Source organism: Carcharhinus amblyrhynchos, chromosome 5 (assembly GCF_965287045.1).
Source record: "Carcharhinus amblyrhynchos chromosome 5, sCarAmb.v2.hapA, whole genome shotgun sequence".
Classification (NCBI taxonomy): Eukaryota; Metazoa; Chordata; class Chondrichthyes; order Carcharhiniformes; family Carcharhinidae; genus Carcharhinus; species Carcharhinus amblyrhynchos.
In genome coordinates, this window is record NC_137328.1 from 6,313,480 (window position 1) to 6,338,741 (window position 25,262).

The 25,262-nt window shown below is 44.3% G+C and overlaps 1 protein-coding gene across 1 annotated transcript in view; it reads right to left on the bottom strand.

Annotated features, from left to right (window-relative positions):
• The window catches only part of svep1 (sushi, von Willebrand factor type A, EGF and pentraxin domain containing 1), a 201,119-nt gene that overhangs the window by 49,274 nt on the left and 126,583 nt on the right, over positions 1 to 25,262 (bottom strand). Inside the window, exons 35-41 of the mRNA XM_080188416.1 lie at positions 22,392 to 22,583; positions 20,966 to 21,133; positions 16,202 to 16,874; positions 11,784 to 14,647; positions 10,068 to 10,296; positions 3,953 to 4,108; positions 702 to 765 (exon numbers count right to left, since the gene is read on the bottom strand). Of these exons, the coding sequence (XP_080044542.1) occupies positions 702 to 765; positions 3,953 to 4,108; positions 10,068 to 10,296; positions 11,784 to 14,647; positions 16,202 to 16,874; positions 20,966 to 21,133; positions 22,392 to 22,583 (4,346 nt within the window). The remainder of the gene's footprint in view (positions 1 to 701; positions 766 to 3,952; positions 4,109 to 10,067; positions 10,297 to 11,783; positions 14,648 to 16,201; positions 16,875 to 20,965; positions 21,134 to 22,391; positions 22,584 to 25,262) is intronic.

Consider the following 25,262-nt stretch of genomic DNA (forward strand, 5'->3'; position numbering starts at 1 on the left):
CAAAGGTGTGTGGGTTAGGTGGATTGGCCATGCTAAATTACCCCTTAGTGTCAGGGGGATTAGCTACAGTAAATGCATGCGATTATGTGGATAGTGCCTGGATGGGATTGTGGTTGGTGCAGATTTGATGGGCCAAATCAAATCTCCTTCTGCACTGCAGATTCTATGATTCTACACAAGCATGATGGAAAGCCCATTTATACTTGGAAGCATGTTTTTGCCACATAGTGAAAACATAACAGGAACACAAGTTGGTCATGTGTCCCTTCGAGTCTGATCCATACATTCACCAAGATCATGGCTGATCTACCTCAACTCCACTTCCCTACCTTATCCCGAAATCTCTTGATTCCCTTAACGTCCCCAAATCCACCCATCTGTCTTGAATATGCTCAATAACTGAAAATCCACATCTCTCTGGGGTTGAGGGAAACAAAGATTCACAAGACTCTGAGCAAAGAAATTATTCTACATCTCAGTTCAAAATGGCCCACCCTTTAGCCTGAGACTCTAGAACCTCTAGTTCTAGACTCTCTGGCCCAGGAATACTGCGTCCCACCATCCAAATGCCAACAACAAATTTACAAGTCACATCAGTCATTGATTGACAGAGTCCTGCTGTCAGTATCACAATTGTTAGGTCAGTGAAGGATAGATGGCTAATATTTTGAATCTCTCTCTTCCTGTCTGAAATTACTTACTCTGACAGGATGCTTCTGTTCCATTCCACTTCCCGTTTTCTTGGCAAAATCTCTCCTCGTCGCCCTGTAACAGAAATAATTAGCAGAAATTAGAAAATAAAGTAATATGGAAGTGGCAACTTGTACTTCATTGAACCATCAGCAGAAGCCAGTTTGATGTTCCAGTCAGGTTGAGTGTGGCCATCCATTGGTGTATGTGATCACCTGGACTGCTTTTGATCACCTGATAGTTTGTCAGAGAGGAAACTTTCGGACCATTTTCCCCTTATCTGGAATTCCTTCTCTACACCTGTCCTTGATCCTTCCTTCCTTTTAAAAGGCTTCCTAAAATCTACTGAGCTTTTGGTCATCTACCCTAATATCTCATGTGATTCATAGAATCACAGAATCCCTACAGTGCAGAAGGAGGCCATTCAGCCCGTTGAGGCTGCAGAGACAACCGTCCCACCCAGGCCCTATCCCAGTAATCCCACGTAATTACCCTGCTAATCACACTGACACTAAGGAGCAATTTAGCATGGCCAATCAACCTAACACACACATCCTTGGAATGTGGGAGGAAACCGGAGCACCCGGAGGAAACCCACATGGGGAGAACATGCAAATTCCACACAATCACCCAAGGCCAGAAGTGAACCCGAGTCCCTGGTGCTGTGAGACAGCAGTGCTAACCGCTGAGCCACTATGCCACCCTAGGTGTCAAATTTTATTTGATCCCTGTACCTATGAAGTGTCTTGGGTCCTTTTACGATGTTAAATGCAAGTTATTGTTGTCATTTATCTTTTTCTTGCCCTTTCCTCTGCCATTCTCAGAAGTTTTGTTGACCGGAGTGGGCGGTTGGCAGGGTTGGGGGGGGGGGGGGGAGCGGGGGGGGGGAGCGGGGGGAGGTGGGGGAGTTGGTGTGGTGGCGGTGGAGGTTAGGAGGGAATTGTGGAATTCAGGGGATGAAGTGTTAGTCACGATATTCCCAACACTCCCATCCCCACATCACGGCATGAGGCAGATCAGATCAACCTGTAAATTTTGTATCTCTTTGAAAAATAGTCCACAAATGTGGAAAGCTGAGATTACTTTTGGCTATGAATTGTGAACTTGAATATTGCTAAAAAGAGGGACAGTGTAGTCAAAGATTTTAGCCTTACGCTCATCACAACAAACACAAAAATGCCAAATTTCAAATGACGACAACAATTTTCTCTGGTGGTATAAATTATAAAGCATTTGAAATTTGGGATTCTTGCATTTGTCCTGCAAAATAAAAAGCTTCAGTAACATTTCCACTTTTCAGCAATGTTCAGCTTTTAACAGCCAAATGCACTTTTTGTTGAAAGTGTAATCCGGCTCCCTAATTACATCAGTTGGTTTTCACATTGAGTACCTGAACCATATAGAAAAATATTAAAACATTAGCAACTCCAGTGATGAGCAAGTATACCCAGTTTAAAGCGGAGTCATGTAAGATAGCTAAAGTTCCAGGACTGAACCCAAATCTCTGCTCTGTCAGCTAATCTTAGCCCAGGTACAGGTACAAATGCTTTGGTTGGCCTTAGCCACTTCTCAATCGGCAGCGGGTGAGTAGGGTAGTGCAAAGATGGCCAAGGTTGGCCCTCTTGATGGCTCTCCATCTACAGCTCTGAATATCTGAAAAAGAACGAAGGTGCAGGGATGGGGAGTGGCAGAATGTGGATTGCTCCTTTGGAGAGCCAACATGGACACGATGGGCTGAATGTGCTGCAACGATTCTCTGATTCAAAATGCCACAATAATGCCCGATGTGTTCATGGGTAAAGGTTTAGTGTGGGTGCCTTGATTGTTGAGTAACCTTTAAGACTCACAGGTGAAGAATGGTCAACGCAGTAACAGGTGACTGGCACTGTGGCCTGGTATTGGATGAGAATGGTACTTTTTTGGTGATGGTAATGGTGAATGGTACTTGAGGCTTGGACTTAATAATCCAAAGAGCCAGAGTTCAAATCCTACTTCTAAAGTTTGTGAATTTCAATTTAATTTTCAAAAATCTGCTAGCCCCAGTAAAAGCGACTATGAAGCTGTTGGATTGTCACTAAAAACTGATCTGTTTTTCTCTTATCCTTTAAGGGAGGAGACCTGCTGCCCCTTAATTAGTCTGATTTGTAGATAACTCCAGGCCTGTACCCATACCTGCCCTCTGAGCTACTCGAGAGAGTTACCTGCTACCACTGTTATTGCCGATTATCTTAAATCTGTGTTCTCTGGTCAAACAATGATGAAACAGAGTACAGCAATGAGATAGAGAATCTAGTGAATTGGTGCGACGACAATAATTCCTCCCTCAATGTAAATAAAATGAAGGAGATAGTCATCGACTTCAGGAAGTGTAGTGGAGGACATGCCCCTGACTACATCAAGGGGGACGAAGTGGAAATAGTCGAGAGCCTCACGTTTCTAGATCACCAACAACCTGTCCTGGTCCCTCCATGCCAATGCTATAATTAAGAAAGCCCAAAATGCCTCTGTTTTCTCAGGAGGCTAAGAAAATTTATCATGTCTGCTACGACTCTCACCAACTTTTACAGATGCACCATAGAAAGCATTCTTTCTGGATGTATCACAGCTTGGTGGGGCTCCTGCTCTGTTCAGGACCACAAAAAAACTACAAGGGTTAACGAAATGTAGTCCACCTCGCAAACCAGACTCCCACCCATTGGCTCTGTCTACACTTCTTCCTGCCTCAGAAAAGCAGCCAGCATAATTAGGGACCCTACGCATGCCCAACTTCCACCTTCTTCTGTCAGGAAAAGGATACAAAAGTCTGAGCTCAAGTACAATTGATTCAAGAACAGCTTCTTCCCTGCTGCCATCCGACCTTTGAATGGAGCTACCTCACATTAAGTTGATCTTTCGCTCCGCCCTAGCTCTGACTGTAACACTACATTCTGCACTCTCTCCTTTCCTTCTCTATGTATGATATGCTTTGTTTGTATAGTGAGCAAGAAATAATCCTTTTTACTATATACCAACGCACGTGACAATAATAAATGAAATCAAAAGAAATCAAGCCTCGTGCCAGTGGAACCATAAGAATTAAAGAGATGAATTTTGTTCCATCTAAACTATCAAAGTGCCAAACAGAGGCCAGGCCAGCAAGCCCCAGACTGTTTATTAAAAATACCAATGAGGAGTTAAAATGCTGAGAAATGGGAGATAAATGCAATTTGCTTTTCAATATATTGAAGTAATAAAAAGCACACACAGGAATGTGAAGTGATACCTGTAACTCATATCCATAATCACACTGGTAGGTCACACTGTCTTGGTATTCATAGCTGGTTCCTTTAATTGAGCCATGTGGTGGAGGTTGTGGTTCCGCACAGGATACAGGGTGGCAGAAAATATCCAAAATCGGTGGATTCCAGACACCATTTGGCTGAAATATCAGAAAGTCAATTAAAGCAGTGATATGCGACAAACGAGAGTAATGCAGTGGGAAGCATCTGAGTGAGAAAGCTTTGGATTCAAGCCCTACTTCACAACTTGATGGCCATGAAAGGTGTGCTCATAACGTGGCCAAACAGGTTAATTATCAACCTGTAAATCCTTACATGAAAGCACACACAGACGCACACACATACACACACGTACATGCACACACACACGCACGCAAGCGCACACACATGCACATGCACACATGGGGAGAACACGCAAACTCCACACAGACAGGCACCCCAGGCTGAAATTGAACCCGGGTCCCTGGCACTGTCAGGCATCAGTGCTAAACAATGTGCCACCGTGTCGTCCCATCTCTATAATTAAGGGTAAAATGAAAAAAAAATGAGGGGCTGTGATGTGACATGTTCCAGATTCTGCTGGCAGTAATACCGGGTGGGTTCATTGTTAAACATTAAAACAGAGCTTGACATGATGTGTTGCAATCTCAGTCACCGTATGTATATTGCTGTAGGCCTCAAAGATCTGTTTCTATGCTGACTACATGAAGTCAACATACTGAAACTGATGAGGGGGGTGGGTCAAACACACATACCTGAACTTTATTATTAGCAACAACTATAAATATCACTCTGTACATGCCTTGGTCTGGCCTGGGTTCATCAGTTACATAGGTAGATTTCTTAAATATCTGCCTGACTCAGAGATGTATAGAGAGTCTCACTGTTACAGAGTCACAGGCAATAATTAGCATCTAATGTTGAGGCTGTTCTTGTTTTGATGATATTGTTGTGTGTCATGTTTCTTGTGAAGGAACTGTTTTATACTTCAACTCTGATTACAATACCCATGCTGAGGGTGTAGAAGAGCAATTGCTCCTAATCATTGAGATGTTTGTTTTAATCTGAGTTAATACATTTTGTTATTTTTAGGGTTGTTCCTGAAAATAAGCAGGGATAAGTAGGTTGATTGACAAGAAGAGAATGTCATATGACTGGGTGGAGCTAGGCTACCAGAAGGAAAAAGAGGCAATTGCTGTTTGAATTGGAAAATTAGGAATAGCTCTTTCTCTCTCTCTCTGGAAATTGAAATCTGGGACCTGCTAGAAAATAAGCATTTCTCTCCAAAGGTCTGCAAAAGGCAAGAAGTGTTCTCTCCCTTTCTTTCTAAAAGGCTGGAGGACTGGCAACTTACATAAGGCAGTGTGCTTTGCTTACTGATTTTGAAGAGGAGTTTATGTCTATGGGGAATATTGCTTAAATTGGAACTAATAGATAGAGACCAGCAATTAAGAACCATAGCTTGTCACGTTTAAGTGTTTCAGTTGTTAAAAGTTATGCTAATTCTTTTTGTTATAGTTTAACTGTATTGTTAGATAAAGTTTTGTTTTAAGAAAACCTTCCTAGTGGGTCAACTGAATCATGCCTGGAGGGAAACACCTTATGCTCACACTAATGCCAAAATCAAAAACAGTTGGTGTCTGGACTACTTCATAACATATCTTGGCGCTTTTGATCTGGTCTCAAACATTTTATACTCCAGCCTCACACACAGTGATGACACTCCGCAGCTTTTTAAAGATACGCATCATTATCTGCACTGGCATGTGTACAATATCACAACAGATTCCCAAGATTGTTTTACTGGGAGAAGGTGCAATGTATTCACACTTATAGTCAATGGCAGAAGTATCTGCATTGACTGTTAGTCTCCAAAGTCCCAGGAAGATGTTAAAAATGTCAGGTTTTGTAAACAGTGCAGCACAGTCATTAGCACTGCTGCCTCACAGCGCCAGGGACCCAGGTTTGATTCCCTGCTTGGGTCACTGTCTGCGTGGAGTTTGCACATTCTCCCCCCGTATCTGCTTGGGTTTCCTCAGCGGGGTTTTGGTTTCCTCCCACAGTTCAAAGATGTGCAGGTTGGGTGAATTGGCCAGGCTGAGGTTAGGTAAATTGGCCTCAGTGTACCTGAACAGATGCTGGAGTGTGGTGAATAGGGGATTGTGGTGTTAACGTAAGCCTACTTGTGACTAATAAATAAATAAACTCTATAAACTTCAACATCTATTAAGTTGTAAGGTAGCATGGACTTGGGAATCTAAAGGATAGCTAATTCGCATTTCAGCCATATACAAGACCTATATGATTCACAATGGAGTGGAAATGAGCTTTGAAAGGGGAAGGTCTAGTGGAAGCCATTTGTAAAATCAGGTTACAGACTTCCAAAATATTCCTGAAGTGCACAGACAAGTCAGTCTGCCAGCACCCAAGAGAGAGAGCGAGATCATCCGGTCTCTTGCCATTCATGTTGCAGGAATACAGGGGGGAGCTTAAGTTCGGATTGAAAATCTGAGTTTGTGAGGATTTAGAACAAGGCTGGAAGATTTGCCTAGCTTGTGCTGGAGGCATGATCTCCAAGGAAAACTTTCACCATGATAGACAGTTCTGGGTTTGAAAATTTCCAAGTACAATATGGCAAAGAATGGAAATAAACCTGTATATGCTTAAAATCACTTTGGGTTGGGTTTGGAAAAATCAAATGGCTACTTAAGGGACAATGTAAAGACTAATCATGAAATGGGAGTTTAATAGTGTTAAAAGTAAACGGGTAACGTTCTGTTCTGTAGTTTAAAGTATAAGTTGCCTGTAAAAACAGCGTTCAGTTAATATTAGTTACAGTAAAAGTATTAAAGCATATAATCTCTCAGCAACTCACTGGAAGCTCTAATTTATTTTTAAATGTTCTTTTGAACAGATAATGGGCTCTACATAATGGTAACAACCTGATACAATAAAATTGGTCACAGAGTAAAGCTGTTACTTGTTTACTCAATTGGTGGAATTTTCTCAAAAATAGTCAGAGCGGCGTAATGGTCGGGAAGAATGCCAAGGAATCCACCAGTCCCGGCATCTTGTTCAGCACATAGCTGAGAAAAAAAAAGGGATGGTCCCACGAAAACACACTGGCAGCGCAGGAGCCCGTCCCACCAGCAACTTAGCTTGTAAAAGATACTAAGAAATAAGAATAGGACCCTCCTCCTTATCCCTTCACCTGCACTTCTCTGGCAGGTTCTGTTCACCAGATGCAAGATTTATAGTGATGCATGCACATCGACATGCCTGGACAATCTAATGGGGTTGCGGGGAAGGCAGGGAGAGTATCAGGAATAAAGGCCTGATAAATTATATTTAAATATATTGAAATAGGGATCCCAATGTCCCAGGTCAGTATCCCCATTACACTATTGGCATAGGGGTGGAGGAGGAGGGGTCTGCAGGGAGGTTGCATGGGGGCAATCAGAATGGGAAAGCCCACCAACATCAACTGCATTTTGGGACTCAGAAGAGACTCTGTCAGAGAATTGGTGCAGGCTCGATGGGCCGAATGGCCTTCCTACTTCATTGTAGGGATTCTATGATGATTTCTCTCGCTCCTGCCGCTGATTTCCCTTCCCCCCCACCAAAAATGGGAATGCAAAATGCCCCCAGCCCACTCCGTTTGTCTCAACTCTAGTCTCAGATGAATGACCAATATTTCTCTCTTAATGGTCTTTGAGTGAATGCGTCAACTTTACATTCATCTTTGTTGGATTTGTTGGGATTTTAGTAGGAAAGGCTGGGGCTCGTTAAGAAGCTGGGTGAAATATTTTTGTGCAGTCAGTAGACAATGGGAGATAATGAGACCTTTCTCACAGTCACTCTCAGCTGGATTCACAACCTGTTTATCCTCCCCTTTTTTTTCTCATAAAAAAATCCATTAGCAAACACTGCAATTAATTAATATGGACGACTGCTGTGAGCCCCGCAGTTAGTAACACCAGAAACACCGCATAATGTCTTAAATATCCCTAACAAATATGGGAAATGCCTTCAACATCATGGCTTCCTTATTGATCTTAAAGCATTTGAAGCAGTGTTGCCTATCAAATTTATACAAATCCTAAAGACAAAGGAGCCATAAATATAAACAAATCATTAATTAATCCAATTGTTGGGTTCAGCAGAGAAACTTCCTTGCGCGGAGAGTGTTTAGAATGTGAAACGCTATCACAGTGAGTGGTTGAGGCTATTAGCATAGATGCATTTAATGGGAAGCTAGATAAACACATGAAAGTGAAACAAGTAGAAAGTTATTCAAATAGGATGCAAATCCCACATGGAGTGGCAATGCTGGCAGAGTTGGGTTCAAACTTGCAACCTGGTCAACCTACAAGAACAAGAGCAGTAGGTGCTTGGGAACACTTTCACCTGCAAATTCCCCTCTGAGTCACACACCATCCTAACTTGGAAATATATTGCAGTTCCTTCGTTGTGGCTGTACCTACAACACATGGACTGTTGTTTTAGTTTAAAGTTTATTTATTAGTGTCACAAATAGGTTTACGTTCACACTGCAATGAAGTTACTGTGAAAATCCCCTAGTCTCCACAACCTGCCCCGCCTGTTCGGGTACACTGAGGGAGAATTTATCACGGTAAATGCACCTAACCAGCATGTTTTTGGGAGGAAACCCACGTAGATACGGAGAGAACAAACAGACTTTGCACAGATAATGTTCTAAACTGGGAATCAAACCCGGCTCCCTGGCAGACCAGGGCAGCAGTGCTAACAACTGTGCCACCGTACTGTCTTCTGCAGTGGTTCAAGAAGGCAGCTTAACACTACCTCCTCAAGAGTACTTAAGGATGGGCAATAAATGATGGCCATAGCCAGTGAAGCCCACATCCCTTGAAAGAACAGGAAAAATGGATGGCCTATTTCAGTACTGTAAAATTCTATATTATTTTTGTTTATACTTAAATTAATAAAGACAGGCATGTCTATATTTGATATTAAATATGTATCAGGCTTGGTTTGTGAATGCTTGCCAAAGCTCGTATAAAGCATTGACTTATTTATGCAAGTTTTGTCATGCAATAGTTTCCTGTGGTACATGTTGTGTATTATTAATATCCCATTAGTGTGCAAGAAATAAACTATCCACCTGACTGGAGACAGTGCAGGATTTCACTCCCAATTGCCAGGAACCGGAAACACTATCCCTTCTTTCAATGGTAGAAGTCTTGTCAATGGCATCAAATCTTAATGATCTTAGTACGTGTTGAAGCAAAAGTGATGTGTCCAATTAGAGTCACTCCTCCAGCTCTTTCCCCCCCACCCAGTCCTGCAAACTGGTTTTATCTCCAAATATTTATCCCTTTTGAAAGCTTCAACACCTTTTGCTTCCATCACCTTTTCAGGCAGTGCATTCCAGATCACAACTTTTTGTGTAACACAAATTCTCCTCATACTTTCTCTACATCTATTAGAATAAGAGAAACATTTTTGTCATGCATTTTCTTTTAACATTATATGCAAATATTTCAGAGGAGCAGATTAAGTGGCGTGACCTGATTAGCAGAAACTCCACACCTCCATCTATATGTTTTGTGTGGAACACAAAGGGCAGTGAATTCATTCAGACTGTTATCAAACACGAAGGCTGGAATTTGCTGTTTATGGGTTCTTGCTGCTTGAGAGATAGCTTGCTGCGTTTCCTACATTATAACAGTGAATGCAGAACCTCGCTGGCTGTAAAGTCCTTTGGGACAGCCAATGGTTCTGAAGGTGCTATACAAATGCAAGTGTTTTTCCATTTTGCAAAAGTTAAACCACTGCACCTGACCGCATTACATCAAGTTATAGAGAATTTATAATCGTTTGACCCACCTGGGCAACACTGGAGTTTATGTTGCACAAGAACCTCCTCTCACCTTACTTCATCTCACCCCATTAACACAATCTCCCATTCCTGCACATATGCCGTGCTTAATAAGCAATATTCTACACATTTGCAAACTGTCACATGAAGAAGAATGCGCCACGCGCAAACCTCATGTATTCCAGGAAAATCCTCTGCATAAGCTGAAGAAGTTAACATATATTGCTGGGAGTCCTTACCTGGCAGGTAGACAGGTTTGCTCCCGACAGTCTGTACCCTTCTTTACAGGAGATAGCAACAGTTTCATTGAGTGTAAATTGTGTTCCAGAAACAACCACATTTTCCATTTTGCTGAGCATCAGAGGACAAGTCTGTGATTTGCATATAATATGGTGAGTGGACCATAAACCATTTTCTAAACACGTTCTTGTATCTTTCTCAGCTTCCATTATGTAGCCTTCTAAACACCTGCAGGTAAAAGAATATTTTGCACAAGTCACTTCTAAGTAATTGCACATTGCAGATCAAGCATTTGTGTTTCAATTCTTGAACCTTTGACAAAAATATGATCTTATGTACTCTATCAATATTCAATAGTGATTGACCAAAAATAAAGATCAAGCTGATTAATCAAAAATGATGAATAAACCAAAGTTCAGTACGTAAGGGGAATGTATCTGAACACTTTTGGGAATGATACAGGTAACAGTCATTCGCTTAAATGCAACTGGAAGATGTGGTAATGCTCATTGCAAGTGATCATTTTCTGGGAAACATCCTGATATGCATTGGCAGAGACTGAGATATGATAATAATCATGGGGGGATTTCAATAACCCTGATAATAACTGGATGGAAGAGGTTGGTAAACAGAGAAAATGGAAGAGAGTTCCCACAATGTCTGACAGGCATCCCTTCGAACGCAACATGTGAAAAGCTCAACAAACATTGAATCCAGTAATAGGAATGAACCAGGGCAAATAAGGGAAGGAAAAGAAGGGGAACATCTAGGCAATAGTGAGTATAATATAATATGCTTTAAGATGATGAAGGAGAAGGACATTAGTGTGATGAAAATCAGGTTGGTAGGCTGGAAAGAAGCTGCCTTTGAAGGGCTGAGAACAGAATTTGGGAAAATAAATAAAACTGGATGAGCAGACCATGATGCAGAGAAAACAATGGGGAACGTTTAAAACACTGTTCAGTAGAATGCAGGGAAAATGTACTTTGCCATAAGGAAAGAACAAACTAAACACTAGCGAGATTTCATGGATGGATAAAGATATATGGAAATAACTGAGGGTTAGGAAAGATGCACAAGTGTTCAACTAGCTGAGAAAAGCATAAAAAGAGAATACAAAGTGATTAGGAAGGAAAACATAAAAAAAACAATTAGGAAGGCAAAGAGGAAATATGAAACTAAATTACCAAGGAATATAAAACAAAATAGTACAATATTTTACAGACATATCCATAAAAAGACTGATTGTAGTAGGACATGAAGGGATAGATAGGACTGTATCACAGGTAGCAATAGAGCAGAAATATTAAATTGTCATTTACCAGGGACTTTGAGCAGGTATTTATGATATGGAATGATGAGATGAGTGATGAGATATGCATGTTTGAAGTGAAATAGGCTGATGAATTGAATAAACGAACTCAAACAGGATAAATAAAACCCCTGATCTGGATGGATTACATTTACATCAGTGCAAGGTCCCCGTCAAGTGCAAATCTAAAACATGGAGTGAGGATGTTGGATCAGCAATCTGGTGTCTCCCCATCAGTGAAGGCAAGTGGATACCAACCATTGAATGCACAGGAATACATTGAAGCCAAGCAACCAAGAGTTCATTGAGCTTGCGTCATATCAGGTCAAATAATGGAAATGATGCAATTAATGGAAGAGATCCACATGAAAAGATACATTTAATTTAGAAATTTAGTTCTTACCTATAATGGATCTTGCTCCCAAATGTGTGCAGATCTCCGATGATGGCAGCATTGGGCACTGGCGGAGGTGGACCACAGAACAGTGGCACACAGGTTGGATATGGCCGGCTCCACCTCCCTCTCTCCGTACAGAACACCTCTGGCTTCCCCTTCATGGTGTAGCCAGGCAAACAGTTGTAGGCTATGGCGTTCTCATGTAAGGAGCTGCTGCCATTAAAGAAAGCGTTGCGTATTAACGGGGGCGGGCCACAAGATATCCGGCCGCAGTAAGGAAAACTCGAATTCCACGAGCCTCCATCTTCACACAGAACCTGAGAGGGGCCCAGCAACTTGAAACCTTCTTCGCACTGGAATGATATCAGACTCCCACAGCTGGTGTCTTGACTTGTAGTAAATCCATTATGGACCACTGGCTGTTGACACTTGCATGGTTCACATTCTGGGACGCTGGGGCTCCATGAGCCATTTTGTAGACAATGCCTAACTGGGCTCCCTGCCAGCCTGTATCCGACAAAGCAGATGTACTTCACGGAGTCACCAAACTTGAAACTAGATCCATTGATAAATCCATGGGAGATGTCTTCTGGGGGTCCACAGCTGATGGGTGTGCATTGTGGTGCCTCATCACTCCACTTTCCATCTGCCTGGCACACGATGCTGGGTGCACCATGTAATAGGTAGCCGTCCTCACACTGGAATCCCAACTCCTTCCCGTATGTGAGTTCCCATCCAATGGTTTGCCCATTTTCTATGTCTGCAAGCACTGGGCACGTCACCAACCTGCATAGGGGCATCTCCCCACTCCAGGTCCCATTAGCGAGACAGGTACGAGTCAAATCTCCCTCAATCTGGAACCCAAAATTGCAGCTATAATTCGCCAAGCTCTGGAATGTGTATCCCTTCCAGATCACGGTGCCGTTGTCGGGAATGGATGGCAACTCACAGGAGATTGGTTCACACTGTGGCTCCTCTCCATCCCATTCTTTATTGTCCTGACAAGTTCTCCTCTCATTCCCAACTAATAAAAACCCAGGGCTGCACTCGTATATGATCACGCTGGTATAAGAGTAGTTACTGCCCTTCACCAAACCATTTGCAATCGGGCTGGGTGTTCCGCATGTTATAAGTTGGCACACTGCAGGTGCAGTACTCCATTCACTCTGTGATGTGCAGTACCCAGTAGGTGAACCTACAAGCTCATAGCCAGGGTCACACACATATTGTACCACACTCCCAAGCAGGTTGCTGGAAAACACAATGTACCCATTGTCTGGTCTGACTGGGAGCTCACACTTTATCAGTAAGCATGAGGGGGCAGTCCCATTCCAACTACCATCATCCTGGCATTCCAGCACATCAGATCCAACCAGCTTGTAACTGCTGTAACAGTAATAATGAATGATAGTTCCGCTGAAGAACTCAGATGTTTGCAGAAGATCCATGCTTGCTGGAGTATTCCATATCTGCTTGTCATGGTTAGAAGCCATTCGTTCCGTACCGGAAGCGGGAATACTGTTACTGGCTCCGATATCTGATGTGAGGAGGTTGCCCATGGTGTCAGAGTCACTCCCTGTGTCAGTTGGTTGCACAAAGCTTTCGGGTTCTTCGTTGCCTGGTCTGTCCTGTCTCTGGACGATCGCATACCCTCCAAAGTCGATATGAGGCGGGAGACCGCAGTCGATAGGTGCACAGTAAGGGAGAGCGCTGGACCAGGAGGACTCCTCACAGATATGCATGGAGTTCCCGATTAGATGGAAGCCAGGAAAGCAGCTGTAGAATATGAGTGCGCCAAAGCTGTGATCTGAGCCTTCGACAAAACCGTTTTCTATCAGCTGGGGAGGATCACATTTGATGGGCTTGCAGACCGGGGCCTTTCCATTCCACTGACCCGTCTCCAAACAAGTCAGAGTCTCCTCGCCTTCGAGCCGAAAGCCTGTGTTGCACACGTATGTGACGATATCTCGGTAGTACACCTTCTCAAACACAGCTCTCCCACTCGCTATTTTGTCAGGAGCTGGGCATTCAATGGGCTTACAGACTGGCCTTCTCCCCAGCCATTCACCATTTTCACCACAGATCACCGTGGTATTGCCTATTAACCGGAAGCCTGGCTTGCACGTGTACACGGCCTTGCCGAGGTAGGTCAGCCCCTGGATGTCTACAATTCCATTCCCGATCAACTCGGGCTGCGGGCACTCCACCGCCACACACTCTGGCACAGGTAGGCCCCAGGTTCCATTGGCTTGGCAGTGCAGGGATGGCTCCCCCTTGGCTACAAACCCGTCGGTGCAGGTGTAGTTGGCAATGCTGCCAAAGTGGAGGTCCGAGAACAGAACGTCGCCGTACTGGATCTCCGGGGGCCTCCCACAGATGACGGGCCGGCAAACCGCCAGGGAATCGTTCCATCGCTGAGAGGAGAGGCACTTCAAAATTGCCGGCCCCTCCAGTGTGTAGCCCTCTGTGCATTCCAGCTGGATAATCCCACTTGTGTTCACCTCATGGATAATCAAGTGGCTCTCCTGCCCTGGGGCCAACAGCTCCGGGCACTTCAGCCGACGACACTCTGGCATCTGGTTTCCACTCCACTTGCTGTTGCCCTGACAGGTCAAAACCACGTCTCCAGATGCAACGTAGCCTTCCTCGCAGGAGAGTTTGACTCGAGAGCCCAGGCTGGAGTCTGATCCCTCAAAGTGCCCGTGTTCGATGGCTGGAGGCCGGCCGCAGTTCACAAGCACGCAGGAAGGTGATGATTCACTGTACCAGTGCCGATTGCCCTGGCAAATACGTATGGGACTCCCCACTAACTGATAACCATGGTTGCAGCGATACCTGACTTCACTCTGAAACACAGTGCCATTCTTTATCTGTAGTCCAAGAAAAGCAACAAAGAATTAATCATCTCTTTACCTGAATGTTTGACCGGCAACATGCATGGTTTTAAAGAACATAAGAACATAAGAAATAGGAGCAGGAGTAGGCCATCCAGCCCTTCGAGCCTGCCCCGCCATTCAATAAGATCATGGCCGATCTGTCGTGGCTCAGTTCCACATTCCCGCCCTCTCCCCATAACCCTTAATCCCCTTGCCTATCAAAAACCTTTCAACCCGTGTCTTAAATATATTTAGCGAGGTAGCCTCCACCACTTCAACGGGCAGAGAATTCCAAAGATTCACCACCCTTTGAGTGAAGAAGTTCCTCCTCAACTCCGTTCTAAACCGCCCCCCCCCCCCCCCCTTTATCTTGAGGCTGTGCCCTAAAGAGTTGAAGTTAATACTTATGACCTCCCTCTCCCACACAAAAATGTAACAACCCATATGTAATGATATATTTGAATCTTGTAATTGTCATGAATCATCGGATTATAAATGTTGTGATGGTGATCATTTATATTCATAGAATCTTTACAGTGCAAAAGGAGGCCATTCAGCCCATTGAGTCTGCACAGATCCCCACAAAAGAACACCTTACCCAGGCCCACCCTCTTGTCCTATCCCTGTAACACCCACGTATTTACCCCACTAATCCCCATAGCCTACACATCTTGGGACACTAAGGGGCAATTTCCCATGGCCAATCCACCTAATCTGCACATTTTACAGACTGTGGGAGGAAACCGCTACAGTGCAAAAGGAGACCATTTGGCTCATCGAGTCCACTCCGCCATCAATCATGATTGATATGGTCCTCATCCCCATTTTCTTGCCTTCTCCCCATTGCCCTTCAATCCATTACCAATTAAAAATCAAACCACCCCTTAATCTTTTATTTTCCAGCGGGTATGAGTCTAACTTGTAAAATCTCATCTTTATTACTTTATGTGATTTCTCCAAAATGAAGTATCAAGTCAGACTAGGGTACTTTAGAACAGCAGAAGCAGAGGCTGCAGTAGGCCATTCTGCCCCTCAAGCCTGTTCCATCATTTAGTGATGATTGCTGATCATCTACTTCAATTCTACCTTCCTGCACTATCACTATATCCCTAAATTAAGGCAAGGGAGCAAGAAATAATTGGTTGCAATGGTACTTCTAAATGAGAAAAGATGGAGTTGGCTCTAGTGAAACATAAACACGGCCATGGAGCAGATGTACCACATAGCTAGGAACAGGTCTGGTGAACCTTTGCTGCACTCCCACCATGGCAATAATATCCTTCCCAAGGGAAGGACTGAAACGGCACACAATACTCCAGGAGCAGAATTTTCCTGACCCACCTGCCATGGGAATTGGAGCGGGCGTGACATGGACCATGCAAAGGTCCATTGACCTCGGATGGGATTTTCCGGCTTTGGTGAAAGCAGAGGTGGAAAATCTCATCCCAAGTGGGGACTAGCAAAGCATCTATACAATTGAAGCAAGCCTTTGCTACTCCTTATACTCCAGCCTCTTTGTAACTAGGTTTGGGATTTCTGATCACCTACTTCGACATTCCCATTTGCAACACGGGGAGGATCTCCACACGACACTGGCTGACAACTGGGTAGCCGTCCGCTCCATTCTCCGTCTGCCTGGCACGTTCGTTTCTTATCCCCTTTGACGTAAAAGCCAGTGTTGCAGGTGTACGCCACGATGGCACCGAAGCTGTAGTTGGCTCCACTGACGTGGCCCCGCTCGATGATGGGCGGCTCCCCGCAGCGCACGGGGATGCACTGAATGCTGAATGGAGAGGGCTTCCACTGGCCTCCCCGAAAGCACTCGATGGAGGCCGACGTGTTCAGCACGAAGCCCTCCGCGCACTTGTAGGTGACCTGGGACCCGGCGGCAAACTTCTCTTTGCCAATGGTCTCCAGGATGGCGTAGGGGGCAAAGGGCGGCTTCTGGCAGAAGTTGGCCACACAGTGTGGCAAGGCCTGACCCTCGGGTGGAGCCCACGTTCCTTGGGAGTTGCAGACCAGCTGTGAGTTGCCTGAGATGCTGTACCCGTCTGTGCAGTAATAGATGGCAATATCGCCGTAGAGTTGGTGGCCGGTTTCCGGGAGGGCATGGTCAATATTGGGAGCTGGGCCACAGGACAGAGGAACGCACTGCGGTGCACTTGGACTCCACTCCCCACTGGACAGGCACTCCTTACTCTCTGAACCTATTAAAGTATAGCTGCAAAGAGAGACCAGAAAATGGGTTACAGTGGAATCTTAAAATTCCTACAGTGCAGTGCATCGAGTCTGCACCAACTGCAATCCCACCCAGGCCCTATTCCTGTAACCCTACACATTTATCCCCTGACACTAGGATCAATTTAGCATGGCCAATCCACCTAACTCACACATCTTTGGAGTGGGGGAGGAAACCGGAGCACCCGGAGGAAACCCACCCAGACACAAGGAGAATGTGCAGATTCTGCACAGACAGTGACCCAAACCGGGAATCGAACCCAGGTCCCTGGCTCTGTGAGGCAGCAGTGCTAATCACTGTGCCACCGTGCCGCCCGCAAATCAATCTGCTACTGCTAGGGGAACAACACCACCTGACATTTATATAGCACCTTTCAAATAGTGAAGCATCCCAAGGTGCTTCATAGTGTTATCATTCAAAATTTAACACTGAGTCACATAGGTCAGGTGTCTGAAAGCTTGGTCAAAGAGGCAGGTTTTAACAAGCATTTGTTAAAGGAAGATGAGACAGAGAAGTGCAGGGAGAGAACTCCAGAGTTTTCAGCCCAGACAACTCAACATGTGGCCACCAATGGTAGAGCAATAAAGAAAAATTGGGCAGGTGCAAGAGGCCAGAATTGAAGGAGTGCAGGGATCTTGGCGGGTTGTAGGACTGGAGGAGATTACAGAGATAGGGAGGGTGAGGACATGGAGGGATTTGAAAAGAAAGATGAGAATTTTAAAATTAAGGCATTGCTGGACTGGACACTAATCTGGGAGAACAAAGGCGTGATGGACGAATGGGACTTGGTGTGAGTTAGGGGACGAGGTAGCAGGGTTTTCAGTGAGCTTGAGTTGATATGATGACACCACTGAAATGGTCCAGTTGCTCTGAAATGACCGGTCACATATATTGGCCAAAGAAGGTAAAAATCATCTGGTAATGGGTGCTAGCTGTGTCTCAGTGGCTAGCCATCACGCCTCTGAACACTGTGGGTTTTTAGTCACAATCTAGGGGTTTGAACCCAAAGTCCAGGCTGATGCTCTCTTTGCCAGCACTGAGAGAGAGCTGCCCTGTCAGAGGTGACCGGCCATTTCAGAGCAGCTGGACCATTTCAGTAGTGCCATGACATCAGCCCAAGCTCACTGAAAACCCTGCTACCCCGTCCCCTAACTCACACCAAGTCCCATCTGCTCAGCATCCCTGTGTTCTCTCAGATTAGTGCCCAGTCCAGCAATGCCTCAATTTTAACATTCTCTCTATGAAGAGAGAAACAGAGTTCATGGGCTGGATTTTACCACAGATTCTGGGACACGCCCCCCGCCCCACCTTCAGAACCCATTTCAGTCTGCAAACTTCCCAAAGGTGGTCTCCTAATCAACTTGCTCTATCCTAGTTATCCTATTATGGACAGTGGGCGGGGTCCCAGTGCTAATGGCCCAACCAGAGAGCTGGCAGCTCTGCAACCTCGGCAACTCAACCGGGAGGTGAGGGCTTGCCGAGGCAGGTCAGGAGCCCAGAGGGAACCTGGCACATGGAAGCTCCTCCGCTGACCGACACAGAAGGGTTACCCAGAAGACTCCTGGAGTTGGTTGGGATATCTTGGGATGGAGGGGGAAACCTCTCTGCAGGTTGTGGTTGAGGCCTTCCATTCGCTGCTGTTGCACCATGGAGCCTACAGCTCAGACAGTCCCTTGGTTTGATGCAGTGAGACCACTGCCAAATGGCACAATGGTTAGCCCTGCTGCCTCAGTGCCAGGGACCCGGGTTCAATCCTGGCCTTGGGTAACTGTCAGTGTGGAGTTTGCACATTCTTCCCGTATCTGTGTGGGTTTCCTCCGGGTGCTCCAGTCTCCTCCCACAGTCCAAAGATGTGCGGGTTAGGTGAATTGGGCATGATAAATTGCTCCTTAGTGTCAGGGGATTAACAAGGTAAACATGATTGTGGTCAGTGCAGGCTCAATGGGCTGAATGGCCTCCCTCTGCACTGTAGGGTTTCTATGATTAGCAATCCAACCATATACTTACAAAAAAAATTGCAGATTATAATTTTTCAAAATATATTCAGGCAATAGTCCACAATTTATACATGGTCCCAGTTATTTATGCATTTGTCATTGTTGCAAGATGATAATGTTGTTTAAATAATATTTTATCAGTTAAAACCGAGAGACCGGGAAGCTTCCCTCCTCTCTCCTTCCAACTTCCTAGGTTAATCATGAGTTTGGGGACATGAATGAGTTGAACAATGAGTACAGGGCGTTAACTCCTGGGATGTATTGGTTTGAGTATGGGAGACTGAAGGGACTGCGATGTGTAAAATGTTTGAAGAATTCACTGGGGCAGATACAGAGATGTTTCCTCTGATGGGGGAACTCTGAACAAAGGATCTAACTTTAAAATCGGAGCCTGTTCATTTAGGAAGGGAATCAGGAATCATTTCTTCACACATCTGGAATATAGTCTCCTCCAAAAAGACTGTGGACACTGGGCGACAATTTTAAGATCAATGGGTTTTTATAAGGCAATGCTTTATGCAGGATATAAAGGCATAGAAACAGGCAATTTGGCCCTGACAGTCCTTATTAATGTTTAAGCTCCACATAAGCTCCCTCCGGTGGATGTGTAGCCAATGGCTTCACAGGTATTGGGTATGAATTTGAGTTGCTGGTTATGGGTGACACAGTGGTTAGCACTGCTGCCTCACAGCACCAGGGACCTGGGTTTGATTCCTGGCTTGGGTCGCTGTCTGTGTGGAGTTTCTTCTCACTGTCCGAAGGTTAGGTGGATTGGCCATGCTAAATTTCCCCTTAGTGTCAAGGGGATTAGCAGATTATATATGTGGAGTTATGGGGATAGGGCCTAGGTGGGATTTGTGGTCGGTGCAAACTTGATGGGCCAAATGGCCTTCTTCTGCACTGTAGGGTATCTCCTATCTTACCACATCTAAATCTAACATTGTAATTTTCTGTTCTTTCTCATATGCTACTGAGCCAAGACAGATCAGCCATGATCTTATTGAATGGCGGGGCAGGCTCGAAGGGCCAGATGGCCTACTCCTGCTCCTATTTCTTATGTTCTTATGTTTCCCCTTATCATTCATTTCAACCACTCCCTGTGGGAGTGAGTTCCACTCTCACTGCTCTTTAGGTAAAGAAAATTTCTTTTGAATTCCCTATTGGATTTCTTGGTGACTATCTTTTATCAATAGCCTCTAATCAATGAACTTTCCCATAACATGAAGCGTTCTCTATTACAGCCTTTCAGAATTTTAAACATCTCTTATCAGGTCACCCCTCAACCTTCTTTTTTCAATAGAACAGATAGCCAGCCTATCAATGTTTTGCTAATATTTAAACCTGTGTGAGGGACAGGTAGCCAAGGCTGGATAACTCACTCACGCCCCCAGAGGCAAAATACTAATCTAAAGGAGAGACGAGAAAGCCTTGGCATTCTCTGTTATAACTGATAAAATATTTTTCAGACAAAACATTATTCAATCAATATTACCTTTTTGCCCAATGACGAATGTGTAAATAATTAGGATCTTTGAAAAGTACCTAGATGAGCATTGGCACAACATAACATCAAAGGCCAAGTGCTGATAAATGGGATTAGGTGGGTGGGAGGTCAGGTGTTTCTCATGTGTCAGTGCAGACTAGATGGGCCAAAGGGCCTGTTCTTTACTGTATGATTCTATGATCAAGTATAAATTATGGACCCGACAGCATCTGTGGGGAGAGAATAGAACCAACGTTTTGAGTCTAGATGACTCTTCAGCTCTGACGAAGGGTCATCCAGACTCAAAATGTTGGCTCTATTCTCTCCCCACAGTTGCTGTAAGACCTGCTGAGATTTTCCAGCATTTTCTGTTGTTTCAGATTCCTGCATCCGCAGTATTTTGCTTTTATTGTAAATTATGGACCATTGCCTAAATATATTGAGATGGAGGAGTTGAGATACAGACCAACCATGATCTAAGTGAATAGGGGAAGAGGCTGAAGGGGCTGAATGGCCTCCTCCTGTTCTGAACTGCTGACTTTGCTGATATGGACCAAGATAATGTTTTCAAAAGATGCAGCAAAATGTCTTACCCTTCCTTGCAGCCGTAGGAAATGGAGTTTCCAAAGGTGAAGTTGTCTCCGATGATGAAAGAATTGGGAAGCAATGGGGGGGGCCCACAGGATATGATCTCACATGCTGGCACGGTGCCATTCCATTGGCCGGTGCTGTTACAGGTTAATGTGGACGGTCCCTGCAACCTTTAGGGATTCAAAAGAGGTTAAAAAGGAGCTGTAAGTGCAACATCTGATGTTGACAGATTCATTGTGCATCTACATAGTGTTGTGAAGTTGAGTTTGTAAAGATATAAAAAATGTAAAATACTAGAAGGAGAACAATGGTGCATGGTCCCTTTAAAAAGCTGGTTTTGGGTTCAATGTAGAATGTTTAAAATGCAGGAATACAGAGTACATAAATGGCGACATTTGTTGCAGAGACCAAAACATCAGGGTTGCCTTGGTAACAAGCTTTGCAGGTTTTTACATTCCGGCAGCCTATTAGTTTAAAGAAGATACTCAGTGATCAGGAACCTGACAAATTTGAATTTGCTGTTGTCGTCAACCTCAGGCCAATCCGGGTACAGGGAATGGATTGGTCATCAGTTATATAAATAGGAATTCAACTGCCTGACTGAAGTTCAGTTCAGTTCAATTGAGTTCAACTGAGAGTAGCCAGAACAGAAGGTCATCTCTAAAGCGGTTCTCCATCCTGCCGGCTAAAGAACTGTCTCTGAAGAGAATTCTCCATTTATCTAACAATAGGATATCAAATCAGAGAGACTTTACAGACAGAGAAATCACCAGAAAAAAACTCCAAAGCTTTTGAAATGCGATCAGTCCTAGTTGTATATATTTTTTGAGAGTGACTAAAATTGTGTTATTACTGTTCTGGTACTGAATGATCCTTGTGTTTATTTGAAAAGCATTTCAGTTGAACTTTCCTTTAATAACTATGTTATTTATTTAGTTAAAGTTCTGGTTGGTTAAAGAAAATACCTTGTTAATTATCCACTTAAAACAAGTGACAGTTTTTATATTAACGAACCTCTAAAAGTTAATGTGGAACAGTTAACACCTTCCCAAACACTTTTACCAGATTATGAAGCGAGGTAAAGGGGATTAACATCTGTTATAACAATAGCCTTTTTAATGTCGCAACTATCCCAATGCACCTTCACGGAGCAGATGCTGAACACTATATGGAGATATTAGGAAAGGTGATCAATAGCGTGGTGGATGGGGTGGATTTTATGGAGGATTTTAAAGTTTGGGGGGAGGAGAGAGTTACTAAGAGGTGATGAAGTTGGAATGATTAAGATCAGGAACACACTAGGTGCCAGAGTTGGAGGAGCGCAGCAATCTCAGAGGGTTGTGGTACTGGAGAAGGTCACGGATGTAGGGCCACTTCACCAAAGCCGGAAATAAGCAAAGTTATTGTTCACCATACCAGTTAACTTACTGATAGCCACTGTCGCAGGTATATGAAACTGTAGAGAGGTAAGTGATCCCATTCAAGTCGTATCTCCCACTGTCGATATCCTGTGGGGTAGGGCACATCAGAGGTTCACAAGTAGGTGTCTCATGACTCCAATTACCATTTGCTAAACAAGAGATTTCTGCTGCTCCAGACAACACATATCCCTTATTGCAACTATAAAAAGGAAGAAAAGTGGCATTTATTCTCTCTGCAGGGAAGGATGTATTAAAAAAAACTTTGGAAAATGTGATACGGAATTACAGAGAACTTTACAGCACTGAAACTGGCCATTCAGCCTAACCACTCTATTTCAGTATTTGTGCTTGGACCACAAGACCAAAAGATATAGAAGCAGAATTGGGCCATTTGGCCCATTGAGTCTGTTCCGCCATTCAATCATGGCTGATAAGATTCTCAACCCCATTCTCCTACCTTTTCCCCATAACCTTTGATCCCCTTATCAGTCAAGAATCTATCTATCTCTGTCTTGAACACACTCAATGACCTGATCTCCACAGCCCTCTGTGGCAATGAATTCCACAGATTCACCACCCTCTGACTGAGGAAGTTCCTCCTCATCTCGGTTCTGAAGAGTTGTCCCTTTACTCTGAGGCTATGTCCTTGCATCTTAGTCTCTCCCACTAATGGAAACATCTTCCCCACGTCCAGTCTACCCAGGCCTTTAAGTATTCTGTAAATTTCAATGAGATCACTCCCTCATCTTCACACAAGCCTCTTCTTGCCCCTCCTCAGCCCACACCATCAGCATATCCTTCTGTTCTCATGCATTTAGCCTCCCCTTAGATGTGCTAATGCTATTCATCTTAACCACCCCTTGTAGTCTGGTGCGAGTTCCACATTCCATCTCAACTTTACCTTTGAGATCAAGTAGTTTTGGAGACCAAAGTTAGCATTTAACAAGCACCTTAAAATTGATTAAATGTATGAAGAATATAAGAACATCTAAGAATGGCTAACTATAAGACCTACAGCGTAATCTAAGAGTGCCTGGAAAACATCAACATGGCTTTCTTCAAATATATGCTCAATATTTTTTAATACCAAAAAAAAATCAGCAAAGCAAAATGGGGGGCTGAAATATGGACATGTGTAAACCACATCATTGAGGAAGAGGCGAATTGATGGTGTATTAGTGTCCAGAATATGAATAATTAATTTACATTAATAGAGTCATAGATTCATAGAGGTTTACACATGGAAACAGGCCCTTCATCCCAACTTGTCCATGCCACCTCTTTTTTTAAATGACTGAGCTAGTCCCAGTTGCCTCCATTTGGCCCATATCCCTCTGTAGCCATCTTACCCATGTAACTCTCTAAATGCTTCTTAACAGACAAAATTGTACCTGCCTCTATTACTACCTCTGGCCCCCTAGTTTTAGGCTCCCCTACCTTTGGGAAAAGATACTGACTATCTAGCTGATCTATGCACCAATAGGACATGTCAATGTTACAGGATCTGTAGATGAGATTATTGGCTCAAGTGTCTGAAATCAAAAGGAATTCAGATACCAATTCAAGTGCTTTCAGATAAGCTGTAATAAAGAATTCCCCTGATGATAGCAGGCTAAGTGTCTTGGATAATAAGGACCTTAGTCTGATGACTGTCTCCTGTGGAGTTTCCTCAGTCTTAGCTGAGGCAATAGTGGAGCTGCAGCCAATGGCTTCACTGGTGTCGCGTATGAATTTGGCTCAAGTTACTGGTAGATGCTGCTCCCGACATGCATGGCACAGGCACAGGCAGCATGTGACAAGATTGAGTTGGCCTGTGATGCACTGCACCGCCGTCCCCATCTCCCTCCTGGTCTGAGGTGAACTACCACTCGACATCAGGGAATGATGACCACTCGGGTGAGGTGTTCGAGCTGGTGCAGTCCATGTGGAACCAGACGCCAGCAAGGGGCGGTCAAGTTCACTTCAGTAGTGTAGAAAATTAACAAGCAACAACGTACAGAAAGAAACATGTTGCCAAGTCATCCTTCAAACTGACTGATGCCAGGGTTGTGGAGGGAGGAGAATTCACCTAGTTAAATATTAGGGCAACGTGTTGGCACAGTGGTTAGCACTGCTGCATCACAGTGGCAGGGACCCGGGTTCAATTCCCGGCTTGGGTCACTGTCTGTGTGGAGTTTGCACATTCTCTCCATGTCTGCATGGATTTCCTCCGGGTGCTCTGGTTTCCTCCCACAGTCTGAAAGACGTGCTGGTTTGGTGCATTGACCCGGAGTGTGGCAACTAGAGGAAATTTCGCAGTAACTTCACCGTGGTGTTAATGTAAGCCTACTTCTGACACTAATAAATAAACATCTTTACAACTTTAAATAAATTCTGCTGCAGTTTCAGTCCCGTTATGGGGCGTGGGTTGAGCCTTCTAGCAAGGTGTAAGGAGGCAGAAATCAAATGGCCCTGTTCTCATGAGCTCAGAGGGAAGGCAGAAAACATTGATATGAAGTTCTTGGGAAAAAGTTGTTTGTTCAGCCGTTGACATTCAAAATGAGAACAGTCCAAGCTGTTAAACGTGGGTCCCTCATCAGACCACCTCTGACACCGACTCCAGGTTTAACAACATGACTGTGAAGCACAATTCTCGGCATTTTCCATCACTTCTGATCCCACAGGAAGGGCATTACTGAAGCTAGTTGGGTCTGAGACACTGTAAAAAGTCTGACAACACCAGGTTTTAGTCCAACCTATTTATTTGATAATATACTCGCAAGCTTTCGGGTTCGCCCCTTCGTCAGGTGAACCTGACGAAGGGGCTAACCCGAAAGCTTGCGAGTATATTATCAAATAAATAGGTTGGACTAAAACCTGGTGTTGTCAGACTTTTTAC